Here is a 26,520-nt window from a genome sequence, read left to right as displayed (position 1 = left end):
TCTGATCTCTGCTACTTTCTATCAATAGGATAAGCCCAAGGTCCCAAAACAGAGAGGGTCGGGTCACAACAGCCAAAGCTTCACTTGTACTCTTTCTCAGTCTCCCTGACAGGGCTGGATGAGTATCATCTCTTTTACAGAGAACTTCTGTTTCCTCAAGTCACACAGCAGGTACCAAGAGATCTCAATGTCAGTACGATATAATGATACAGTTATATAATACTATAATATACAATGTGATAAATACCGTTACATCAGCAATCACATTACAATGTGTAAGTAATACGCTGTACGGTACATAAACTTACACAATGTTACCTGTCAAATTTATTCAATTAAAAAAGACCGTGCCCGATCTGAATGTCAAATAACAAGCTTCAGCTTTTTGTCTGCTACTGATTTACTAAACAGCCTTGAGCAAATCAGTTTTATTCTCTGGATTCGCATTTTCTAATTATAAAAAGGAAATAAAATAAGTGCCCAGTCCACCTCCCCCAGAAGGGTGGACTTATGAGAGGGACCATGAAAACCCTCTAGAAACTCCAGAATTTCATCTAAGCTCTACAAATGTTTCAGAGAATGAAGGCTCCCAAAGACCTTTCATCTCTTCTCAAGCTCCACAAAACTTGTTCCATGGCACCTGAAGGGTGAAAGTGCATGACAGAATAGCCTAAAGAACTAAGAGATGGTGTACTAAAGCAGCACTGGCACCTGGCCAACCCAGGGCCAAATGTGGGCCAAAGGTTCTAGGAATAAAGCAATATCATACTTCCCTGAAATCTCAGTGGCCCAAGTCTATGACCACCTCACCCTGGTCAGAGGGCATGATTCTAGGGAGACCTAAATAATTCACTACCATTTACCATCTTGCTCTGACCCTATCAGGGGAAGCAGAGACAGGCCTGTTTCATAGATGAGGAACACTAAGATCTATTTGTGGAAAGAAACAACCTATTATGTCTCCTTAGATGTCAGCACCCCTAAGGGTCCGGGAACTCTACTCCCTCCATCTCAGTCCCTTAGATTTCCCAACCTGGCCTCATCCCTGCCCCTCCCCCATCATTAGACAGCACTATCTTTCTAGAAAATCTGTCCCTGTCCCATATTAGATGACACCTTGCCCTAGTTGTACCCTACAGATCTGGTCAGACCCATTTCTCTAAGAAACTTGTACTCCTTACAGGAGATGATTTTTGTCCCAATCCACATAGCACCTAGACTGACCCTAGAACAGCAGTTCTCAATGAGAGACAATTTTGCCCCCAGGGACATACAGCAATGCCTAGAGATATTTTTGGTTGCCATAACTAGGAAAGGGTACTACCAGTGTCAATGGGTAGGCACCAGGGATGCTAATAAACATCTTGCAATGCACAGGACATCCCTCCACGACAAAATATTATCTGGGCCAAAATGTCAATAGTGCCAAGGTGGAGGCACCATGGTCTAGGAGACAAATAAGCTTTTAGGTCGTGGGTATTCAGTTGAGTCTAATATCCCCCAGGACATCTGGTAAGGCTTGTGGGCACATAATAATGAGGGAGAGGGGTGGTAGCGTATTTCTAACCTACATGTTCCATGGGAAACTCCAGGATGTTACCTGGAACTGGCTTCAGGGCACCCATTCTCATTAACCCCAGGACATCAGTATAAAGCCCTTGGTGGAAAACCTCAGCTACCCATGCGAAGGACCTGACTTCCTGCATAGAACAAAAGGAAGAGGGAAAAGTCTACCTGCCTGACCCTCTGCCCAAATTTGGGCATATTCCAGCCTCCACACAGATAAGTTTTTATATTGTTCCCGCCCATTCACCTCATCAAGCACCATGGAAAGAAGACAGGAAGCACAGCACTGTGTGGATGAACTGCATAATGAGGCCACATTCAGGTGGCCAAGCACAACAGGGTCTCAGCCAGCCCCAGACTTCCGTTTTGTTGGGTCAGCTAGGATAGGTTAGTTGACAGGGGATCTTCAGAAGTAGCAAACCTTTATGAGAAAGGGATAACCCCAGCCTTTCAGCTACCAGATCAGAAATGCTAAATGCCCACGTTCTTGGTTATGTTCAAAGCCCTGAAGTTTCCTCCATGCCCTCCATGCAACTTCGCAGAAGAGAGAACAAAGGCCTAGTCAGTCAAGTACCTTAGCCAGAGAAGGCACGAGGGAACAGGGGTCAGAGCTCAGGTATCCATTCTCCCAACCCCACCAACAGCTATCAGTCTTCTCACCTCTAGTTCATTCAGCCTCTGGATTCGGGGAGTAAATCTGAAGTTGTCCACTTCCACAGCAAAGGGCGGCTGCCAGTCCTGAGGGGGTCCAAAGGGGAAAGGGAGTTGGGTTATTCCAGCATAGTGCAAGACCAGAGGACACCCAAAGCAACTCAACACCCTCCTCACACCTTCCCAGACCTTTAGCCACCCCAGACCTTTTACCTTGGCACACACCCAACCCACTACGCCACACAGAACTCACAACAGGGCCTTAGCAGTCCCTCAAGTCCACACCCAGTGCCCCAGGGACAGGCCCTGGGAAGCTTTTCCTAAGTCCCTCCCAATAGTACGGTATGCTAGAATTTCAAGAAACAGAGATGGGGCCCAAAGTAGTTGACCCCAAACTTTCCCTACAGCCACATTAACCCTTCACCCCCAGGCACATGCTATAGGGCACGGTCTGAAAGTACTGGACAGCACACAGGGTGGGGGTCAGAAGACCTAGGCTCACGTTCCAGCTCCACTACTTACTGGCTACAGGATTTTGTCTTTCTGTACCTGTTTTCATACCTATAAGGCAGGAATATGAACTCTTGTCCTGGCTTCACCACAAGACCGACATGGAAAATTAAAGTGGTTTTCAAATTAAAATGTTATTCAAAGGTGCCATCATTAAGACTTGACATCTAGCCCTGGCCGGTGTGGCTCGGTTAGAACATTGTCCTGTACACCAAAAGATCACAGGATCGATTCCCAGTCAGGGGACATACCTAAGTTGCAGGTTTGGTCCCCAGTCAGGGCACACACAGGAGGCAACCGATCAATGTTTCTCACATTGACACCTCTCTACCTCTCCCTCTCTCTCCCTCTCTCTCTCCCCCACCCCCTTCCTCTAAAATCAATAAATGTACCCTCAGGTAAAGATTTGAAAAAGGCATCTAAAGCTGACCCCACCATGTCACATGGGGCCCATACACATGCAGGGTAGATCAGCTCTGATTCTGGCAGGATTTAAAGGTTTGGGCCTTCATGTCTGTTCTCTCAGTTCCAAGGGCTCGGGACACACACTGCAAGGAACAGGGAACAAGAATCTGCATCACTGACCTAGCAGGCTCCTTGGGCCCTCTCTCAAACACCTGCCTAGCACAGGGAGAGGCAGGGGAGAAAGCCCCAGGAGTGAGCGGGAGGTGTAAGTGCAGGGATGTCCAACTATGGTGGCTAAGAACGAGAGGTTTTGGGGAGAAGGGAAGTCAGAGAAAGGTAATAAAAGTGAGGAAGGCTGTCCCGCCAAGTTGGAGCTTGTTGTGTCCTGCGCAAAGAATGGCCGTGGAGAACCCACTCCCCAATGCCCTCGCATGCAGTCCTCCCCTCCCCAAAGCCCTGGGCCCTGCTGTGGTGCTGAAGAGAATCTACAGCAGCCTAGACCAATGCCCTCATTTTACAAATGGGAAAGAAATGTGATTTCTCCAAAATCACATGCTGAGTTAGTGGGAGACCCAAGGCTAGAACCCATGTCTTCTGACTGCTAGTTCAAGGCTTTTGCACTCCACCAGGCTACCAGTGTTCATGAACACATGCACACATGTGGAAGGGGGAGGGGTCAGTAAAAGAAAAGGATGTTGGGTCTCTCCTGCATGCACACTTTTAGAAAAGGTGCCAGAGCACTCACACTTGTATCCATATACATTCCCTCCACTCCCCAAGCAGGTAGAAACACCTGGGGCTCAGTGAAGCAGGGGGGAAGGGAAGGGAAGGGAAAAAGGAAAAAGGAAAAAGGAAAAAGGAAAAGACTAAAACGTTATGCCTAAAGCCCAGACAAACTCCCTATGCCTTCTTGCCTCCCATTAGTAGGGCATTTTCCTCAGCACAGGTAACCCAGGTAGAAAAGTGCTCAGACCCCAAACTCCAGGCACCCCTCTTTTCTGCTGAATCAAGTTCTAGATAAGAGTAAGCACAATATCAAGCAAACTGACAGGAAATAGCAGAACCAAAATCCTAGAGCAGGAGCTGTGGGTGCAACAGATAGCTGGGGGAGGTCCAGCAATACGCCTTGCCTGGCTCTTCCTGGGACCTAAGAGCTCCCTCATGCTACCACCACATTCCTGCATGCCAAACTCTCAGGGTGTCAGTTTTATCAGGATGGTGCTAAAAAGCTTGGCTACCAGAGGCAAAAAGCAAGGCCCTTTCGAGCTCCCTGGGTCTACTCCAGGGTACCACTGCTCTCCTGCAACCTATCTTCCCCAAGAGTAGTAGTTTCCTGTCTAGCAATTCAGAGCCCAAATCGTCCTTCCTTGGGCAAACTTCTATTTCCAAGTACCCACCCGCACACAGGTTCCCACCCTGAGCCCAAGCACCACTTGGGTGAGTGCTTCAAATTCCAGCCAGAAGGCTTGGCTGCCAAGACAGCCTAGGAGCAGCCCCACAGGAGGAAAAAACAGAATGAAACCAGAGAGACACATCTCCTGAACTGGAAGAAGCGCACTGTTGAGGTGGAGAAGAGAAGCGTAACAAAAGACAGCCCCCCACATACACACTAGGGACATGTCACTTTCCCCCTTCCTGGTCCCCCTCCCCCAAGGAAGAGTAACATCACTTGCACAAAGCCAGGCCACCCAGATAAATCCAAGACAGAAAAATGAAAATTCTGTCAGATGCTGCCTCCGTTGAGGCTTCCCAGGACTCCCGCTTCTCCTTTCTGCTAGCCTTCCTGACCTTTCCCTACCCACTGCCACTCCCTCACCACAGACAAGGATACCTCAGAGATCTGTGGCCAGGCTCCAACAAGGAAGAAATTAGCTTACCCAACACCTCCCAAAGGATCCATTTGAAACCAGCCTAGATCTGTGGCAGAACACCAGAAAGCACCAAGTTGAATGAGAAGATCTGTGGTGCCCTCCTCAGGTGGCAGCGAGGCTTCCCAACCTGTTTAAGCCAGGGACACCTACTCCAAAACACCCTACTCCAAACAAACTCAATTCCTGCCCTTAGAATTCCAAGTGGTGACTGAACACACACACCATCATCTCTCCTCCATGCCAGCCTATCCTAGCCCTTGGGGGACTTCTCCTGGCCTGAAGCCAGGCCTAGGAGCAAAGATATGCCCTTTGTCATTGACCTCTGGGAATCAATTGTTCTAAAGGCAGACTTCCATAGTTGCATTCTGTTTCGGAGAGTCCAAGAATACCCTATCCTCTGGGACTTCCTACATCCTGGGACAGGGCAGAGTAGAAATCCTCGGAGGACACATACCCCACCCCCAAGCCAAGTGGTCCAAGCCTCTTCACAGAAGTCAACTCTGGGGAGGAGTGATGTGCAGGAAAGGCCCGGATACTGCCTTCAACTAGAAAAAGAACGGGACCTGGGGGACGGGGGCGCCTGGGCAGAGGAGGGCAAGGGGGAAAAATTGGGACAACTGTAATAGAAGAACAATAAAAAAATTTGAAAAAAGAAAAGAAGGGCACAAGTCCCTGAACCCATTTCAGGGGAGCCACATAGGGCATTCCCCGTACGACTGTTTTCCTATCTGATCTACTGGGCTAGGATATTATCGTAGATGGATTGGCCTGGCAGGATGTGAGTAAATGAGTCAACTCACATAGGAGCAAACCAATGAGTACATCAAACACCTTCACAGTCACAGTAATTACCACTGATCTAGTGCCTACTACACATAGGCGCTACCTAGTTTAATCGAATTTTTGAAATAACTACGCAGGGGACTCATTTCACAGGCTTGGAGAGATACGTTACTTGTCCAAGGTCACACAGCTGGGAAGCTACAGAGTGGGGTTTTGAACTCATGTCTGTCTCCCTTGAGAGCTGTGATCGCCCACAACACACCGCCTGCCTTAGGAGAAGTGGTGACAGTACAGGGGAGAAAGGCCTTATTTAGTTCAGCCTTAACCTGGGTGGTCCGGGGTAACTAAGAGATATGCGTGTCTCTATCTGTGAACTCTCCCTGGCCCACTAGGCATCCCTGCCTGGACCCTAACCAGGGATGATTCTGAAAGGCGAGGTGGGAGTGGGGGTGGATTTGAGAGTCCAGGTCACTTGGGGACCTCACATCACGAGGACCCCTGGCCCCAGCATCCTTTCTCCCACCCGCGTCGCACCCACAACGGCCCCAGGCACCCCCTTTCCCCACATCTCGAGATGCCCTGCGCCCGAGACTCCCCCACCGGCTACCCTAGTTTCTCATTCCCGGCCTCGCCGCCCGGCCTTACCGCGGGTGGGCGGATCTTGCAAATGCCGGACTTTTCTGCGATGGGCCTGATTTTCGCGATGTAGCCAAGAGGGTCTCGGAACTCGGCCCAGCTAGGTTCGAACACCGGGCACTCCGGCGGCGGTAGGAAGTCGTCAGACCCCGGCTCCATGGTGGACCCTAGGACTGGAGGGCTCGGACAGCCCTTAAGGACTCATGGCGGATACCGCCGTTTGAAACCGAGGCACTGCTCGGAGACTAGGCCCTAAGCGAGGTAGCCGCCGCCCGCCGAGGGCTAAGGGGGCGTGTTGAGTGCCGCGCTTTGAAAGGCTCGGGCTGACGCTACTGCTGCCGCCTCTTAATCCTGTTCCGTTCCTTCCAAACTCTGCCGCTGCCTCCCAACTCCTGCAGCCTTCACCACTACAGTTACCTCCCAACCGCCGCGGCCTTCATCGCCGCCGCCGCCGCCATCTTGGTTTGTCAGCGTCCTCCCCCTCTTCACACCACAACAAACTGGATCCCTCCGCTGGTTGTCCCTCTCAGTCCTGGGTATCTTGTGTGAGGCCAAGCCCTAGGAAGCTTTCACCCCGTGAGGACCGAGTATAATGGGCAGGCGTGGGTTCCCTATCTGGGAGCTGAAACTCTGAAGTACTTCCCAGACACAGATCAAATAGTTCTCTTCTTCGGCGGAGGAGCAAAATTGTAATTAATATGCCGGATCCTTTTTCCGGATGGACCAGCGATGCACGTTTAAAGGCCAGTGGTGCGCATGCGCGTTATGAAGAGAGACCGGAAAAGAAGCAGGGGTTGGTGGGCGTTAGGCGAAACTGACACCCTTCCCTCCCCTGATGACCTCAGCCCTGGTTGGAGCCCCGCCCCAATATTCTCTTCTCTAGGGTCTTTTCGTTGTGGGCAATTGCGAGCCAACCCTTCTGCTCTGGATCTTTGAAAGAAGGAAGGCAAGAGGCTGCTCACTCCCTGGGGATTATGGATTTTTAGAATTCTGGGATCCAATGAGAGGAAGAAAGTATTTATTTCGTCCAAGGTTATGTGTAGAGGCCTCTCAAAGATGGGGCTTCCATTCTTACCCCCAAAGAGTCATTGTGAATGAGCATTTTAATGAACACTCTCAACTGTTCTGTATGCACATTTGTGGCATGTACTCCTACAAAATAAGCCTGAGTGTATATATGTTAAAAACTTGAATGTTTAGCAACAGCTTACTTACCTATCGCCTATTAGTCCCTGCCATATGAAATACTGTTTGTGCATCTGTGAGCCTACAGTGGGCTTACCAAGCATCTGTGTACATGAGTTATATTTGTTGTGTATAGCCCGTCATATGCTTTTGTGTACCTACCATGTGTACACCTACTCCTATTATGTACATATTCATTGAGTACAGGTTTATCGTAACTATCTCAAGTAGCAAACCAGTACTTTGCTCATACTTTAGGCATCTACTGCATTTGAGAATCATCTTTGTTATTCAATAGTTGTGGGCCTACTGCATAGAGTTTGAACACCTACTGTGCACATATTACAATACTTGTATACATGCTGATTAAGTGCTTATTTTGTGTTCATTTATCAGATTGTATTCCTTAAGGCAGGGATGATGTGGCTTTATACTTCCTTAACACTTGGCATGATAAACAGTAAATTAATGTTGAGTAAATGAAAGAAAAATTAATGTGTATTTTTGAGCAGCCTTAGTATATATTGGCTGAAAAGAATATAAACTCTTTGCAACATTTTCTGTGTATACTGTACTAAGCATCTGCTATATGCTTAAATATGCTTGAAGGGGATATGGAGTGTTATTCCTTCATTCAGTTAATTGCTCCTAATCACATACTGTGTCCCAATCTGGTACATCATTTTGCCTGCTTCAGGACTGAGCTAAGGACACCTGTCTGCAGGAGCAGGGCACACTGGTAGGAGCTTACACTCTGGGGTCAGAGAGGTCCAACTTCTAGTTCCACCAGCTCTCTGCAGTTTTCTAATTATACGATCTTGGGCAAGTCCTAACCTCTGAAACAAGTGGGGGTTATAATACCTACCTTGCAGGACTGCTGTACGGTATCTGGCACATAGAAGGAGCTTAGTATATGTTAACCGTTATTTTTATTTCTGAGAGTCTACAACCAATATATCAAATCTCATTGAGAATCTCTTTTGTTCTAGGCATTGTGCCTAGTGATTTCGAATTTTGTGTCACCTGAATCCTTATATTACCTTAAATGTTTGGAATCTTTATCCTCACTTCATTTGTGAAGAAACTTTTCCTGAGTAATAGAAATGGTAAGTGACATCTTTCTAGTTTTCTAAGTGTCAGGAGAAACCTCAGTGCCTTTCCACCAGGAACACAGGTGAATGAGCCAATTGAACAACTGTCTGGATGGGAAACAGAAAGCTAGGTGAGGTGATGCTAATAACAGCAAAATCACTAGCCTCTCATATGTGTAAGAATCGGACAGTCCACACAGCTCTTTCATACCAATTATCTCCCTTAATCTTTGCAGCAGTCTTGGGAAAGATGTAGGTTAATTTACCCACTTTGGAGATAAAGAACCATGTTCCAGAAAGATTGAACAATTTGCCTACTCTTACACAAGAAGTTGCTGACTCTTGGTCAAATGCTCTTTCTTGTCATTTGCTCTCATCAGGAATACCAACTGGGCAGGAGAATGAAGAAGGTGGGAGAATATGCCAAAACCTAGGCTGAGGGCTGAGAGAAGTTCAGCATTTCCATCTGAAGGCAGCTCAGTGAAGGACAAAGCACATGCATGAATCAGGAGTTGGGAGACCAGGTTTGGTCCAATCCATTCATTTACAAATATTTATTAAACTTGTACTATGCACCAGGCATTTTTCTGGGCCCTGGGAATATAATGGTGACCAGGACAGTCATGGTTCCTGCTTTCCTGAAGCTGATATTCATCTACTAAGATCTGTCAACTACCTCACCTCACTTCCCTGAGCCTTGATTTTCTCGTTTATCCAATGAGGCACTATAATCTCTTCCTCAGAGGGTAGTTATGAAGATTAGAGATAATGGTGACCAACATTCATAAAGGGCCAGGTGCTATGAAATAGGTATTGTTATCCATGTTTTACAGATGAGGAGACTGAAGCTCTGGGAAGTATTAACTTACTCAAGTCACAGGGCTAGTAAGCAGCAGAGCCAGAATTCAAACCCATCTTTCTGACAGCCATACAACTCTGCCCATAAAAGTCTCAGATGGTGCTCCTTCCCTAACACACAGTAAGGTGCCCAGGAAATGAATTCCTTTTCCAAGTCTTAGGTCTTGCCCTCATCTGGGCACTGCAGGGTTAAGAACTGGGAAGCACCAGGGAGCTCACCTTGGACAAGGGGCTGGCAAGCCTCTGGGAAAGAGGGTCTGGCCTGGAGCTGGTGCAGAGCTATCATTGGAAGGGTTGGTGGACTCTTGACTACACTCACCCCATTCATGTTTCTTGGGGGAACTGGATGAGTGTGACTTTGTGCCTCACTTTTTTGATCTGTAAAATAGGGTCCCTTCCAGTTCTGAAGTAGGTGTGAGCTGTGAGTTCTGACTCGTAAAGAGTTCTGGAATCCATCTCCTCCTGGCATGCCATTTTCTAATCTTCTACCCCTGTGAGCACCATTTAGTATTCATAGCCTGTATTGAAAGAGATTCCTCAAGGTGTCAAGGTATCTGTGTGAACTCAGGAACCATATAATGGAGAGAGATAGAGAAATATAGATGTATATTATGTGCTTAATATAAGTAACAATAAAATACATTAAAAACAATAGTAATTCTAAATGAATTATAATAGTAGTGGATCATAACTCATTGAAAAAATAAAAATCCATATCTCCACATTGATATAAATGATGGAAAAGGGAAAGCTCTTTCTTAAAGGAAGGATGGAGTTAGAAAATCATTGAGAGATGCTTAAACATTTTTCAAATAAACAAGCAAACTCTTAAAGTAGCTATAGTACTTAGTGCCCAAGTCTTGGTTCCTGAGTACCATTCTCAATCCAAAAAGATCCAGGAGTTCTTGGAAAAACTAGTTGATGCCAGGCCTGGGGCAGAGAAAGTACAAGATAGGCCTGGAGCATCTTGTGGTTCCTGAAAACAAGTGTTCAAAGAAAGATGGGGACCTGACAAAAGGGCACAGGCACCAGCTTGGAGCACCTCTGGATGGCCAAATATGAGGCATCTGAACATCAAAATAAAGAATGATATTACTGGATTATATATAACCCATTGAATAAAATAGGCAACCATGAGTCCACGAGGATAAACATAGAAGTCAAAGGAATGATGGCATTTGAGAATCACTATCTGGCTGCCTGGAGAATCATCAGTGAATGCCAAAACTGGGGGGTGAAAATTTGAGGAGTAACAGAATATTGACATTTTTCAATGCATCTCTTCATAAGATACTCATTAATTACAAAGGGAAAAATAGTGACTGTACAGTGGAAACACCACGTGGCCCAATGTATCACCTGGTCTTACTTTTGCTCTTACTGAAGTCCAGGTGAGAAAACCTGTGGCAGCAGAGGAATGAGGATGCATGCACCTCCTGCCTTCGTGCCATCACTCCTGGGCTGCCCTCTCCTGTTCCTTTCTTATTAATCCATGAACACATTATGGACACCCACACCTCCATGCCTTTTCATATGTGGTTCTCTCTGACAAATGCCCTTCTTTACCAGGTCAATTCCTACTCAACCTTCAAGGCTCAGTGAAAGGGGCAGTTACAGAAACACTTCCCTGACTGGTGGGTACCCCACCCCATCCCAAGTTGGGTTTTCCTCTTCTCTGCACTCCCATCATGCTGCGCTTCCTTCCCGGCCCGTACTTATTATACTGTATTGGCATAGTCCCACCAGCCTGTCCAACTCCTCAATGTCTCCACCTGTACTGTCTAATACGGTAGCTACTACCCACATGTGGCAGCTTAAATTTAAATGTAAAAATTTGGTTCCTCAGTGGTGCTAGGAACATTTCAAGCAGCCACATGTGGCTAGGGGTTCTTGTATTGGACGGCACAGTTACAGGACACTTCCACCACCACAGAAAGACCATTGGACAGCACTGGTCTGAGACAAAGGTAAGAATCTCAGGCTCTTTGAGATTCTAGGACCTTTGTACAGTCCTAGAATGTGTTGTCCCTCCCCATCCACATTCCTAAAGAGACTGGGAGTAGAACCTTTAATGTGAGAACAGCCGATGGGCTTCTTGACTTCAGGCCCTCAGAGGTCAAGGCAATGTTAAAGAGGTAAGGAGCTGAACTATGCCTCCACAGTCTGATCAGTGAGCCTCCCGGGGAGAGGGGGGAGATGGGGCAGCAACAGCCCAGTGCTGGGACTGCAATGAGGAGGGGAGGAGGAGAACATCAGAAAGAGCTGAAGGAAGCATGAGGATGTTCCAAAGAGGCCCCAAAGCTTGGTACACAGGAACATCAATCAATAAATCAACCAAACATAACTTTACTTACTCTAAGATTTAGTTTAAAATAACTATTCAGTCATTCATTCAAATCAGCTATGTTTTAGTGTCATCTGTGCTGAGCCAAGCACTGTGCTGGGCAATGCTCTGGACAGAGATGATTTCAGACCAGTGTCACTCTTGAGCTACTTTATATAGCCTAGTGGGGGAGATAGATAATGGTGTGAGGGATCTCAGAAAATGTGACCAAGGGCACATTCTGTGAGGGACGGATTCTTTAAGCCCATCTCACAAGGGTGAGAAAACCTTCATCGGGAATGTTGAGGAGAGCACATCTGGCAGGGGGCCAGCACAGGTAAAATACAGCTGACCCTTGAACAATGTGGGGGAGAAGGGTAAAGGTGCTGACCCACTGCAGATCAGAAATCTGCATATAAGTGGACCCGTGCAGTTCAAACCCATGTTGTTCAAGGGTCAGCTGTACTGAGTTGGGAAATTAAACACAGGCCCTTTCAGGGAATGAGTGGATGTCCAAAATGTGGGCGAGGAATGACAGGACTACAGAGATCAGCTGGGGCCACATGGTGGAGAACCTCCAATGTCAACGCCAACGAGTTTACACTTCTTTCTGTAGGTGGCTGGAAACAGCTAGCTGTGGGTCTGGCAGGAGGTAGCATTTCACATGCATCTATTAACAATTGCTCTGTGAGATTATTGTCCCTATTATACAGGTGAAAGATCAAGTTCTAAGGGGCTAGAGGACTTGCTAAAGGCAACACAGTCAAGTGTGTAACTGAGCCAGGATTCGAGTGCTAAAACTGAACTTTGGGAAAACAAAACCAGCATGAAACTGAAGGTGGGAGAAGAGGGGCACGACCAAAGGCAGTGCAGCGTGGTCTACCAGGGAAGAAACAAGAGAGTGCTGATTGGACTTAATTCCTGACTCTCCGGGTCTAGCTCTTCAAATGCTTAGGTCTGGTCCTCGAGGAGGCATGAAATGCTCAGATGGCCCCAGCTGCTGCTTTTGCTTAAATGTGTACATGAAGAAGAAAACAGGCACCGGTTGAAGATGCTCTAGATGATGGTCAGCCAAACCACGCCCTCTTGGAGGCCATTCCAGACTCTAAAAAGGCACCAACATTTTTACTGATTGCTGCTTTCAGGGACCCTGCTATCCCTAACCAAGAGCCATTGCTTTGCCCTATTCCTCCTGGGCTCTGTTGAGGACCAGGACATAATCAGCAGTGCTGGAAACATGTCCATTTCATAGGGAGGCTGTTTGGGGGACTGGAAAGAAGTCAGGAACCCCCATCTTGACTTGCTTTGTGGCCTTGGGAAAGATCCTTCACTTGTCCGGGCCTGTCCCCTCCTCTGTAAATGGAAGGGAATCCAGCTATTTGTTATCTAACATTCCAAGCATATACACGGAGCTCTTACAATGTATCTAGCCCTTGGCTTCCGGGCCTAAGTCACCACCCCCCTCAAGGGCAGAAATGTAGCCAGCTGTGGGGAGGGGAAAGGACTGCAAGGCCAAGCCAAGCCAGCCACAGGAAGGGTAAATATCGATGCTGCAAGAGTAGAAGGAAGTATCCAGCTTGTGAACGGAAGAGAAGGGAACTAACTTGCTGAGCACCTACTCCAGGCTGACTGCTTGGCATTTGTTACCTGTGTGGCAACGGCTCATCACCCCAACTTTTAAACTGAACTCAGGGAGGGTATATTTCCCAAGTGCACATACCTAGCAAGGAAAAACCCCAGCATTTGAACCGGATCAACTCCACAGCTCAGAGCCTCGTTACTTTGTTATGCAGACCTTTAGTAAAAGGAGGCAAACCTGCCTCACCCTTACCTCCCACTCAGTCAGAGCATCTCACCCACCCCAGTTGCCTGAGACATCTCCCAATAGTGCCTCACCTCCCAGGGCTAAGGCCTCTCTCTCCATAGGCTCCACCATGGGGGAGGGGGCATAAGGAGGAGGCAGAGGCTGGAGGTGAGCACAAGGTCTTTTTATGAGGCATCAAATATACATTCTTATATACAAGGAGGAAAAAAGACAATGCCTGAACCCCAGCTCCTCTCCACACGGCCCCTCCCACTGCCACCCTCCCCTGTCCCCAGGCACCACAGTGCCTGGCCCTTCATACAGCCAGGGTCTGTCTGTCTCTACTGCAGTCCATGGTGGAGAGGGGAGAGGGAGGCAGGAGCTGAGAAAGGAGCTGGAGATGCAGGTCCAGAAGAGGAGCTGGGGCTTGTAAAAAATATATTTATAATAAATAAACAGGGGTGTAAAGGGGCTGGAGAGGCAGAGGAGATTTTGATGGACAGAAAGACTCAGGCATCCTGGCTCCCAGTCCCCGCTCTGATGGCTTCAATCTTTGCCTCAGGAAGGACCATCTTGGGCTCACGGTGGCCCTCTGGAAGCCTCTCTCCCCAGGGCTGATGCTGGGTGCCCTGCCCCAGCAAGGTGTGTGTGGGCGATGTCTTTAAAGTGCATTGTCTTCCGTCGTAGGAGGGGTAGGTGTAGGGGAATGGGGGGGCATGCAATATGGGTGAGGGAGGGTAGTACCCTCCTCATCCCAGACCTGAGCCCCCCCCAGCAAATCTGTCTGGACTTTGATCAGGATAAGAACGTTGCAGAGAGAGACAAGGTCCTGAAGCTGAAGAAGCCAGGGCTGGGGCATAGACTGGCTCTGGAGAGGAAGCACTGCCCCATCTGGGGATAAGCATAAATGGGAGCCCACCCACCTAGTGTGTGGACAGTCCATGTCCTCCAGCAGGCGGAGAGACACATGGAAGGGTGTAGTCAGGCCCTGAGGTCAGAGAGAGGGCCAAACCCTAAGGTTTGGCCACAACTCTACAGAGCTCCCTTCTAGGCCCACGTGGCCAGAGGCGCCCTGGGGAAGCCTTTGCCTTCACCCCTCCTAACACCTGCTCTTCCCTACAAGCCAGAGCTGGCAGGAAGCTCACACTGGTGGGGAGGTCTGAGGTCACCAAGCTAGACCTGGGTGTGAGGGAGGATGAAGAGAGGAAAAAGAGGACGAGGATCTCCAAAAGGTTCCCCCCGGAGCTCAAATCCTGTGTTCAGGTTTCAAGTGGCAAGGACCCTTGAATTTGGAAGGAAACCCCATGGTGACTGTTGGGGATTAGAGGAGGGGTCCCAAGGCAGGGAGGAAGTGGGCAGGAGGACATTTCTATGTGTACATATATTTTGGAAAAACTGAGGAAGCAGAGAGGGTGCAAGGCCCTTCTCCCGTGGATTCCCCAGACCTCCTTGGGTCCCAGCTCACTCTTTCCATTCATCACACCACGGTGCTGATCCGGCTTGGCTTGGCCTTAGGGTTTGCAGTGGGTGGGTTGGCTGTGCCAGGGGGCCCAGAGGCGTGCAGTGGGCCATGGGGGGAAGTGGGTGGCAGCGGTGAGTGTGGAGTATGGGGTGAGGGTGGGGGCAGGGGTGGGTAGGAGGGGTGGGGTGGGATGGGTGAGTGTGGTGACAATGGAGACTGAGGGTGGTGGGGGTGGGAGTAGGAGCCCCCTGGTGGCCGGGATCCTGGGCCCCCAGACGCCCCTGCTGCTGGCATCATCTGTGGGTGGTGGCTGAAGATGAAGTGCTTGGGGCCCTGTTTGTGAGCTGGAGGGTGCTGGGGGGCAGGACTGTACAGGGGCAAGGGGGATGTGGGTTGGTGCAGGGGGTGGCGGCCATGTGGAGCAAACTGAGGGTGTCCTCCAGCCCCTCGTCTGGGAGCTCTGCCTGGCCGGCCCAAGGTATAGTGCTGGGGGCCTGGAACTGGGCCATGGGCGTGGAAGTGGCGATGTGGCCCCACAGGTGGGGCTGAGGCGGGAGGTGGTGGAATGGAGCCCAGTTGGGGCAGGGGTGGGGGCTGCTGAGGAGGTGGGGGGAGAGGAGGTTGCTGGGACGGGAGATAGGGTGGTGGGGCGGGGCCTGGTCCTTGGCAATACTGAGCATGCAGGGCCTGGAGCTTGGACTGCCCATCAGGCAACACCCCCAGGCCACCGTGGCTGTGACCATGGTGGTGGTGGTGGTGGTGGTGGTGGGTGGAAGAAGCAGATGAAGAGGAGGCAGAGGCCTGGCCTGTTGGCGGTGGTGGCATCTGGAAGGGCCCCTTGCCCCGCTTGCTTCCAAATAGGGAGCCCAGGAAGGATGAGGAGTTGGAGACGGGCCTCTGGCTCTTGTACTCCTCTGGCGGCGGGGGTGGGGGCGGAGGTGGCATCCTCTGGTGAGGGCGTGGACTGCTAATAACGGACCCCTGGAAGGGGGAGGGGGGGAAGTCAGGCCAGTCTAGACGTCCTAAATCCCCAACCTTAAACTCCCCCTGGGCCCTGAGGGCTGGAGCTGGGGAGACAGGAAACCCCACAGCATCATGAAAACCGAGTAACATCCTGTACTTGTACATGGAGCACCCCAGCTCGCAGAGCTCTGCAGTCACATTCACTATCTCATCTGAGCCTCAGCTGGGAGAGGAAGAGGAAGAATTAGCGGTTCCTCCTCCTCATCCCCATTTTGCAGGCAGACAGAATGCTAGGCGCAGAGAGACAGAGTAACTCGCTCAGGCTCCAAGAGCAGGAGTTGGAGGTAAGAGCTCCTCGCAGCCCAACGCCAAGGGCCTTACTACTCAGAGTCGGCCCAGGGGTTGAGAGAGGGGGCTCGGGAGAGTTGAAGACAGACTGAGAGACAGGCAGAGTGAGGACAGACAGAAAGGACAGATGGAGAGAGTGGTTGGCTGGGAGAGGCAGCAGCAGGGTTCCCAGCAGGGAAGAGGCAGGAAGCAATAGGGCCCCTCCTCCTCTGGGGTCCAGGCAGGGCAAGGCTCATGCAGAGGACGAGTTGGGCAGGAGCTGGCACTTACTTCGATGGTGCTGTCCAGCGATCCCACGCTGTTACGCCGCCCCCGCTTCCCTGCACCCACAAGCAAGGAGCCCAGCGTCAGAGTGGCCACCCGCCCTCCCCACCCTGCTGGGCTCCAGAGCTGGGCACCAGGCCTGGGCCCCTCCCGGGGACAGACACCCCTATTCCCTTTCCCCCATTGAAGAGGGAGGGTGGGGAGGAGGAGAGGTGGAGGAGGAGGTAAAGGAGGAAGAGATGGAGGAGGAGTAGAGGTGGTACTGGAGAAATAGAAGAGGAGAGAGAGGAGGAGAAGTGGAGTAGTAGAGAGGGGCTAAGACTGTGGCCCCACTTCACACTCCCAGGCCCAAACCCTGGGCTCCACCTGTTCTGATCTGGCTCCCAGGCCCCCTACAGCACAGTGCCCAGGCCTCTGGACGAAGGCAGGGACGTGCATGTGTGGCAGGTGCAGGGAAGGCTGGTGGTCAATGAAAGGAGGCAAAGAGGACACCGGGTCCCACGTCTCCCCAGCCAGGGCAGGGGCCCAGAAGACTTGCCTGCATCTGAGAGGTCTCGCAGGGAACTGCTAAGTGCACCCCTTTTGAGCCCATCGCCTGCTCCATAGGTGTCCTCCAGGCTGCTTCTGGCCAGAGTGCCATTTACTGAGTCCTTGGCCCCTCCGGGCTGTGACGCGTTAGGCCGCATCATACCTTTCTGCTTCTCCAGCTCAGCTGGGTGGCAGTGGGGGCGACAGGGATTGAAAGTCAGGAAGAGGAGTGACAGGCCAGCTGACTGATCCAGCTCTCCATGGGCCTTTCCCCTCCTCGCCCACTGTGTCCCCAGGGCTTTTGGTTCGCCCCTTGGACCTCCAACGCGTCCCCACCACCCTCAACTACATTTCCCAATCCCCCTGTAGTGTCCAGCCCCTTCTTGCATCATCTCCTCTGCCTTGGTCTTTCTTTCCTCCCTCTCAGTGCTTCCTCCTCTCCTTGCCCTTCTTGCTTTCTCCCGCCCCTGCCCACTCTCAATTTGGTCTCCTAAACCAGACCTGCCCTTCAAAACAGAGCTTTGTAGTGGCTGGTTCACAGTAGGGGCCCTTCTAGACTGTGGCAAAGGGCAATCATTCCAGAATCTGCTCAGTTCTAAGATACTTTGCTGCAGAGCAGAGGGTTCCTGGAAGGGCAGGAGCAGGAAACGGACAGGAGTCGTGTCCTCTAGTATGTGTGAGCAGTATGCTGGGCACTATGTGTCCTCGATCTCTGTCAATCTTCACAAGAGTTCAGAAGTAAGTGTTATCATCCATATTTTTTCAGAAGAAAAAAACCCTGAGAATCCAAGAAGTCATAGAGCTTACCCAGGGTCATATAGCTGGCAATGGGGCAGCCAACATTCTGGAGGCAGGTCTGCCTGAGTCCAGAGCCTGTGCTGTTCAGCCTCCTTATACCCCCACCACCCTGCAGAGGTCATGGAGCTGTGTGTCCCCCTCCCTTTATCTTGGTACGCTTATCCCTCTCTCTGAATGTCTCAAGGATCTAGTGAGCTAAAATGTGTGACCCTGCCTTCTTGAGGAGTAGAGTAAACCCTGGAACTGTGAAGGCCTCACTGAGAAGCTGTCTTCCATCCATATCTCCCTCTCTCCCTCTCTCTCCCTCTCTCTCCCTCTCTCTCTCTCTCTCTCTCTCCCCTCCCTCCTTCCCTCCCTCCCTCCCCGCTTAATACCATGTTATATAACTGTAACTGCTTTGTTTGGAGAAGAAGAGAGTTGGACAGCATTGGGCAGAGTGAGATGTAATCACACACTATTTTCCATTATACATGATCAAAATGACTTGGTGTGGTCCCTGGGGGCTAGGAGGATGGGTCACTGGGACCCAGCTGAGGAACTGGCATGTGGGGAGAGGAGAGGAGAGGCTGGGAAGAAGAATAACATTTGCTGGTCACCTAGGATATTTAAAACTAGTGTCCCGCTACCATGGAGGACACTATGTTGGCCTTATCTCATTGAATCTCCGTAACTCTGTGAAGGAGATTTCCTTATCCCAATTTCATGTAGGAAGACAGTCAACCAATCTGCCCCAGCTCATCCAGATAATAAGTACCATACCTGGGATCTGAAACTAGAGTCCTACCTCCAATACCCTGATTCTTCTCCCTGATGCCTTTCATTAGCAAGAAGAGTTGCTCATAATTAGGGCTTGGAATAATAATCAGAAGTTGACAGGTAATGAGCCCCTTGTCACTGAAGGTATTCAAGCAGAGGCTGAAGGGTTCCTGGAATGAGGGTAGGAACGTTGGGCAAGCTAACCCTCAGCTCAGATTTTCAGAGGACAGGATTCTTGGTGTCGACATGGTTCTGTATCAGGATGGGGTGGGGAGGGGGAAGGAGAGATGGTGGGGCTACTCACACTCCACGCGGTATTTCTCCATCTCTTGCACCTCAGCGATGGACTCACGCAGGTCAGATGTGAAGCGTAGCCGATCCTGGAGGCTGGGGGCGTTGAAGATGATGAGGACTTTCCGTTCCCCGCCAGGCACTGCAGACAGCAACTTGATCCCAAACTGGTAATCTGTGGGGCAAGGGGGGGCAGCGGGGCCCCTCTGTGAGGACTAAAGTATGATGGCTCATATGCAAAATAAGTTCTTTCATGTCCAGCTCTGATTGAGCCTCTTATCTGTTCAAGCATCTTCAGTGGTTCCCCTTTGCCCCCAAGAGCCACCTGGGAGTCGGCCATGTTACTCTCTCTACCCTGGGATGTAAGGGCAAACTCAACTCTGGCTGCTCTCTAGAACCCCCTCCTTTACACCTCTACCTCTACTCACATTGCTCCTTCTGCTCAGAAATCCACCCAAAAATGGCCTCTGGCTCAGTGTTTCAAAGCGCAGCATCACTACCATCCCTTCAGCCCCCCAGAAACCATACACACTGTGGGACCATGAGCTCCCCAGGACACAGGGCCGACTCATACTCCACCCTATCCTACCCTGCATCCAGGGACCGAGTAGATGACATCAGCCCAGTTATCATGGACTCCCAAACTGGAGGTTGGTGTGGATGCAGGATGAGCATGGGGGCCACGGCATAGACTGTTGGGATGATGGGATTCAAGAAGGGACTCACATGAATTCTGGAAGAGCTGCATGTGCATTTCCACCAGAGGAAAAGACTGACGGAAGCTGTACGTCACCAAGATCTTCTTCTTCTGGAAAATTTTGGTGACCTTTGGCAGGGGTGGGAAAAAGACAAGAGGCAGGGTTTGGGGTGGGGAATTTCCAAATGGCACCTATTTCTCATCACCTCTCTCCCCTCCCACTGCCACTACCAGATGTATACACACAAACACACATACCCACAAACTGGGGAGAAGTGAAGCTTGAGGAGCAGAACAGGACACAAGAGAAAATGCAAGTTCCTGATGTAATGACTACGCACAAACAGGTGTTTGCAGCTTTCACAGGAAGTAACTGAATGCTGCTTCCTCCAGGAAGCCTGTCCTAAGAGCCCACACAGATCCACCCCTGCCTCCCAGAGTGCTAGTTCAGTGCCTTTCACCATCCTCAGCCTTGAGGAGAGCGCTCTGAGTGTGTGATCTCTTCTTACTGGACCAGGAGCACCAAGAGGCAGGAGTATGGTTTTCATATATCTCGCCCACTCGCATGGAGCCCAGCACACAGTGGTAATCTCCACTGAATCAACGTATACGTTAATATCTTCGTGTGAACGCAAGGTCTTTATCAAGTACTTGGGTACTCTGGACTCAATGAACACAGGTTGTGAACACCTGAGACACTCTGCAAGCAGAGGAGTCTGCAATTTGTGTTGAAAAGCAAACTATTTGAGCCCTGACTGGCGTGGCTCAGTGTGTTGCGCTTTGCCCCACAAACCCAGTTGGGGGCGTGTGAGAGGCAACCAATCGATGTTTCTTTCCCTATCTCTCCCTTTCTTCCCTTCTCCCTAAAAATAAAGAAAGTCCTTTTTTTAAAAAAAAAAAGTAAATTATTTGATTTCAGGAGAGTTTCAGTGTATAGGTAAGCAAAATATTTGTTGAGTCCTTCAGACTATGAGCTCCCTAAGGATAAGGACTAAGGCTCAGTGGTCTCTGTGAACCCAGTGCCTCTCACAGGGCCGGACACACACAGGGGCCATTGTCTGACAGACGCTGAAACATTTACTCAGCAACTGTATGGGCCAGGGACTCCTCTGGGTTGGGCTATTCCACATCTGACCTCTTATTTCATCCACAGGAAAACCCTATGAGATAGGAAGTAGCCTCATTTCACAGAGGAGGAAATTAAGGCTCAGAGAGGGCATCAGAGAAGCTTCATCTAATGCAGCAATTCTCAAGTGGGAGTGACCTTACTCCTCCCAGGGGACATTTAGCAAAATCTAAAGACATTTTTGGTTGAAGAAGTGCTACAGACATGTAGTGGGTTGAGACTAGGGTACTACTAAATAATCCCACAATGCACAGAACAGGCCTCACAACAAAGAATTATCCAGCCCCAAATGTCCGTAGTGCTAGAGTTAAGAGACCCTGCTCTAAAGGAGAGAAGATCAAGGGAGACAGTTCACTGTCCTCAAATCCCCGAGGAGAGGGAGAACTTGTTCTCTGTGATCCCAAAGGCTGAGTGACAATCATTGGAGGAAGCCCACCAGGAAACAGGCTCCAGCAGTCAGAGCTGTCTGACTGGGAACCTGGATGCCAAGGCAGCCTTCAGTCCTCGCAGTCACACCAGCAGGGCACTGTGCAGGGCACCGCTGTCTGCCCTGGGTCAGCGGTTGAACAGGAGACCCTGAAATTCCCTTCCCTCCTGCAGAGTCCTCAGAGTCCCAGCTGTAAAAGACGCACGTCAACACTGGTGATGAGCTCGGTTTTAAGAATCGCTTTAAGCATCCTGACCACCTGAAGGGCTCAGACTGAGCCCAGGGTCACAGGTTCACCTTCTCCCACCCAAACCTTCAGGTTATTAAGGTGGATAGGGACCTTTCCTACCACTTCTGAGATTGTAAGCCTATCATCTCCCCTGATCCTCATGTTTTCTGCCCTCGTGTGGCTGTCCCTACCTCCAAATGGATCCAGGAGGTAAAGCGGGGAGCAGGGGGAGCCTATACCTTGCCCAGGACCACAGAGAGAGAACACATGGCAGAGCACCACGCCCACCCTATCTGCACTACTGTTCACACGGTTCCCAGCGCACAGGGGCCCAGCTCACCGCCTCCTCTCCATCTCCTCTCCTACAGTGCTCTTACCACGAGGAGGTCGTTGAAGAGGAAGACTTCCCGCTGATGCAACCCTAGCCTCTGGGGGCGGTTTGGATCTGGCACCTCATATAGCTGGCAGCAGCAAACCAGTCTACGGTGAGGAAGAGACAGGACCTAGACAGGCAGGAAGAAATAGGTGTCAGCAAGACCAGCAAGGCAGCTTCAGGCACCTTAACGTTGACTGCAAGAGGACATTTCCCTCTGATACACACAAGGAGCCTAAGAAACAAATGCCCAGGCTTTTCTGCTGCCTTGCCTTTGCCCCGGGAGTTCCCTCTGTCTGGAATGCCTTTCTGGCCCAGTTTCATATGGCCACACTCCACTCTTCCTCTGAATCCTAGCTCTAGTGCCATTTATTCCAAGAAGCCATTCCTGCTCTCCAAGGACTGAAAACGACCTCTCCCTCCTTTGTGCTCCCCTAAACTAACTGTAAGGCAGAAGTATTGTGTCTTTGTCTCACACCCCCTCTCCCCTGCCCCGCTCTGGGCCTGTGAGCGTCCCCAAGGACAGAGTGTGTGTGTGATTCATATCTGCATCCCTGGTGCCCAGTGAAATGCTGGGCTCGGTGGAAAGGCATCCATCAATATTGGTTGACTAAAAGACTACAATGTGTTCTTGACTTTGGTTATCAAGTATTGGCTTGGCTCCTCACTTGGGATGGACAGACAAAACCAGAGGTGGGAAGGATGCTAAGACTGAGACAGTACCCACCGTGTGCCCTGCAGCGCACTAGATACATTCCCACAGAGTGTCTCAGTGCACATCGTGACCCCTGAGGAATGCATTATCACCCACTCCATTTGGCAAGTGAGGTGGGTCTAGGGCTCAGAGAGGGACACTGACTTACCACTTGGTGGCAGAGGCCAACCCAAACCCTGTCTCCTTTGAAGCCACACAAGTCACTTACCGGCTTCTTGCCCACAATCATGCGCTCCACAGCCTGCACCTGGGACACATGGTCATCATTGGTCCGCAGTTCACGCCCCTGGATCCGCTGGTAGATGCCCACCAGGAGGTCTCGAGGGATGTCTTCACCGTTGTCAACCCCTGCATAGGGGGAGTAACATAGGTATATGGCATAAATGTGGGGAGTGGGTAGCAGGTGTTCTCCACAGAACCCCACATGCAGGCCTGGGCCATAACAATAGCCAGGAGTAGAAGGAGTAGGCACCCTCAATCCTTTTATCAGGATCAGCCAGGAAAGCCATCGCTCAACTAGAGAGGCAGTTGCTTTCCTCCCCAGCGTGGGGATTTTGTCTAAACAAGTCAGATCATATTGTGATTAAAACAATCTGATACTTTTTTTGCCTTTCCAACTGGCAAAAATAATGTTGAGTGATAAGATCTAGTGTTAGAAAGAGTGCAAGGAAGTGGGCACATATAGTAACATAACTATTTTGGAAGGTAATTTGGCAAGAGCCTAAGTAACTCAGTGATTCCTGTCCTAGCAGTCTGCCCTAAGAAACTACTCAGAGACATGTACACAGACATGTAGAAGCGCTACTGAGGGGAATTTTTTGAAACAACCCAAGTTCTGACAATAGAGGAACAACTAGGTAAAGCTGAGTATGTCTGTTTAATAAAATAATCTATAGCTATTAAAAATTTGACATTTACAAAAAGCATGAGAAAATTCCTCTAGCAAATTCAGTGAAAAGAGCAGGGCAAGTTGTATGTAGGATCTTGACTTCATGAAAAGTTACATGAGTGTAGGAAAAAAGACTGGAATACACCAAAATATCAACCATGATTGCCTCCAGGGGGCACAATTTGGGGTGATTAAAAGAAATGCCAGCCCTGGCTGGGTTGCTTCATTGGTAGGAGAGTTGTCCCGTGCACCAAAATGTTTCCGGTTCAATCCCCGGCCGGGGCGTGTGTGGGAGCCAATCGATGTTTCTCCATCACATCAATGTCTCTCTCTCTCTAAAATCAATAAAACATATCCTGGGTGAGGATTCCAAAAAAAGAAACGACGACATGCCATGCCTGCTCCTTGCACAGGTGCTAAAGGAACATCCTTCATCACACAGCCTTTTGACCTCAACTGTCAGAAGGGTTAACTCATCGACTGTGAAAACCCTGAAGGTCAGCAAATCAAATTTGTCTTGTCTGCTTGTTTTTCTGCAATTCTATTTCCTTCTTTTGTTTCTGTTTCAATAATCCTAACATCTGTGCCATTTTTAAAAGGCTTCTCTTTGGTGAGAGGCTGGGCCTGACCAGCCAAGAAAAAAGGTGACACCCTTAACCTGGCACTCAGGGCCTTTGTGTATTGGTTCCAACTGCCCTTTCTGACTGGGTCATCTACCCCATCTCTGTTATTAGCTGGACAATTTTACACTTTCCTACTTGGGTGCCTTTGTTATTCTTTCTTTATCGCCACCATTCTGCCACATTATCTGTGCTTTCAAGATCCACCTTAAAATGAATACTGCTTCCTTCAGGAAGCCTGTTGGAGATGGGCCCTCCCTCCTCTGAGCTCTGACCATGCTTTTGGCCTGCTCAACATCATGGTCTGATATCTCTGTTTGCTTTCTGCCTTATGCTGTGTCTCTGGTACTGTAAGTCAGTTTCTCCCACAAACAGGAGCTCTCTTAGGGTAGGGACTATGGCAGATGCCACTCCACTGCCCTCAGCACCCATCACAGCACCTGGCACACCTGAGGCACTCGGTTAGTGTCAACTGGCTGGCTGGCTGGTTGAGTTAAAAAACAAATGCATAAGAAGAGGGAAGGATACTAAAATAATTGAGTGAGTCTTTATGGGTATAAATAAAGAAGAGAAAAAAGGAGGGAGTGATGAGTGAATGAACACATGAATGACTGGGTGAGTTAGCATTAGCTCTGTAAGAGTCGGGGTTTTTATCTCTCTTGTTTAGGACATGCTCGGTCAATATTCAGTGTGGGAATGAGTAGATGTACAAACTATTGAGTGAATTAATGAGGGAATGCCCTGGGAACATCCAGTCTTAGCAGAAAGTGAGAGCATCACAGGTTAATTTCCAGGGAGCCTTCCCCCCACCCCACGCCCCTCACCCTGCCCACTTTCCCTTCCCAGGGGAAGGACAGGAAAAGCTGATAGGGAGGTGTGGGGTCACCTCTCAGGTTCTTGATGAAGTCATCTAGTTTCATCTTGCGTTCAGCCTTGACGCTGGGACTGTACATGTCAGTATTGAGGAGGATGATGGCAAAAGCAAGGATGAAGATGGTGTCTGGGTTCCGGAACTGGCGCACGAGGGCTGGGTTACACACACAGTACCGCTGGCTGCAGGCAGGAGGGGTCAGGGCCAGGGTCAGGCATCAGTAATCTCTACCGACCCACCATCCTCCAAGTCTGGCACCACCAACCCTCTCCTTTGAGAAGTAATCCCAAGCCTTCTACGTCTGTCTTTTTTTCTTTAGAGTTTCCCCAAGACCAGTGCATAAAACTCACACTCACTACCTTTTACTGAACTCTGCCAGAGGATTTATGCACATGTCTTATGTCATTCTATCACAGTCCTGCAAGGTAGCTATTAGCAGCCCCATTTTACAGCTGAAGTGACTTGAGACCCCCAAGTGATATGGTAATTTGCCCAAAGTAATAGAGCTGATAAATGGGGAAGCCAGGATGAAAATCCAGATCTTTTTGGTTGCAAAGCAAATCCTTCTCCCATTACGGGAAACAAGTTTTCAGCAACTCTCCTGTGTCTCCTCTAAATACCCCCAAAGTGGTGGGGCCACGGTTTATACCAAGGACTGCCTGAACTCTGCAGCATTCATAGTAGAGGATAAGAGTTAAGGGTTGTGGAGTCAGACACGCTTGAGTTCAAATCCTGGTTCCACCACTTACTCACACTGTGTGGCTCTGGGAAAGTTACTTCACCTGTCTAAACTTCTAACTTCTCATCTGCAAAATGGAAATAATAATAGAGGCACCTACATTATAGGGTTCTTGTATTCTGTGAAATAATCATGCAAAGTGCCCTGAAACCTGGTAAATACCCAACGAACATTAGCTATTGTTGCTGATGTTGTCATCACTTATCGGAGACCCATGTCCAGATGCTAAGCTAGACACTTCATGCACATTACCTCTGATCCTCACAACTTATCTGCCTTGCAAGATAGGATGTATAACTGCCCTTTTCTGATGAGGAAAGTATGAGGCTCAGAGAGGGGATCTGCAGACACATTATGCTGCCCCCCCCCGCCAAGATAAGGAAAGGCAGCTTCAGCAGTGGGGAACAGGCGCACCTGAAAGCTTCTATGAGTCGCTCCACTTTCTGGGCTTCGCCCTGAACCCGGATATGGGACTGGAACTTCCTGAGTGCATCATCCAAATCCATGGAGGAGAAGTCCATCTCATCCACCACACAGCTGAGGAGCAAAGAAAGGGGTGTGACATTCTTAATTCCTCTGCAGAAAACCTCTGACCCACCCTGACCAGCTCAAATGGACAAACACCCCCACTGATAGACATGCACGCAATATGGACCCGTGGCCCAAGTAAGTACGTACAGGGACAGAACATTGAAAATTGAATCCACCCCTGAAAAATCAGGTCCAGACACATGGTTTCTA

At 49.7% G+C, this 26,520-nt stretch overlaps 2 protein-coding genes across 9 annotated transcripts in view; both read right to left on the bottom strand.

Moving 5' to 3' along the window:
* KDM5C (lysine demethylase 5C) overlaps positions 1-7,068 on the bottom strand; it is a 31,036-nt gene extending 23,968 nt beyond the window's left edge. For 2 of the 3 annotated variants that reach the window (XM_045832577.1, XM_045832585.1), the window contains exons 1-2: positions 6,432-7,067; positions 2,227-2,304 (exon numbers count right to left, since the gene is read on the bottom strand). In XM_045832577.1, coding sequence (XP_045688533.1) covers positions 2,227-2,304; positions 6,432-6,581 — 228 coding nt within the window. In that variant the 5' untranslated portion in view covers positions 6,582-7,067. Of the gene's footprint in view, positions 1-2,226; positions 2,305-6,431 lie in introns of all 3 variants that reach the window. The other variant, XM_045832594.1, reaches the window with a different exon arrangement.
* Positions 7,069-13,852: 6,784 nt separating this feature from the next.
* IQSEC2 (IQ motif and Sec7 domain ArfGEF 2) overlaps positions 13,853-26,520 on the bottom strand; it is a 76,709-nt gene continuing 64,041 nt past the window's right edge. For 5 of the 6 annotated variants that reach the window (XM_045832605.1, XM_045832611.1, XM_045832615.1 and 2 more), the window contains 9 exons: positions 26,194-26,316; positions 25,056-25,222; positions 22,869-23,008; positions 21,950-22,075; positions 19,820-19,919; positions 19,107-19,268; positions 17,259-17,432; positions 16,727-16,776; positions 13,853-16,126 (listed from right to left, as the gene is read on the bottom strand). In XM_045832605.1, the coding sequence (XP_045688561.1) occupies positions 15,161-16,126; positions 16,727-16,776; positions 17,259-17,432; positions 19,107-19,268; positions 19,820-19,919; positions 21,950-22,075; positions 22,869-23,008; positions 25,056-25,222; positions 26,194-26,316 (2,008 nt within the window). In that variant the 3' untranslated portion in view covers positions 13,853-15,160. The remainder of the gene's footprint in view (positions 16,127-16,726; positions 16,777-17,258; positions 17,433-19,106; positions 19,269-19,819; positions 19,920-21,949; positions 22,076-22,868; positions 23,009-25,055; positions 25,223-26,193; positions 26,317-26,520) is intronic. The other variant, XM_045832620.1, reaches the window with a different exon arrangement.

The sequence above is a fragment of the Phyllostomus hastatus genome, unplaced genomic scaffold (genome assembly GCF_019186645.2).
Source record: "Phyllostomus hastatus isolate PE091 unplaced genomic scaffold, TTU_PhHast_1.1 phas_contig_10, whole genome shotgun sequence".
NCBI classification, from domain to species: domain Eukaryota; kingdom Metazoa; phylum Chordata; class Mammalia; order Chiroptera; family Phyllostomidae; genus Phyllostomus; species Phyllostomus hastatus.
This window is presented reverse-complemented; position numbering and strand designations above follow the sequence as displayed.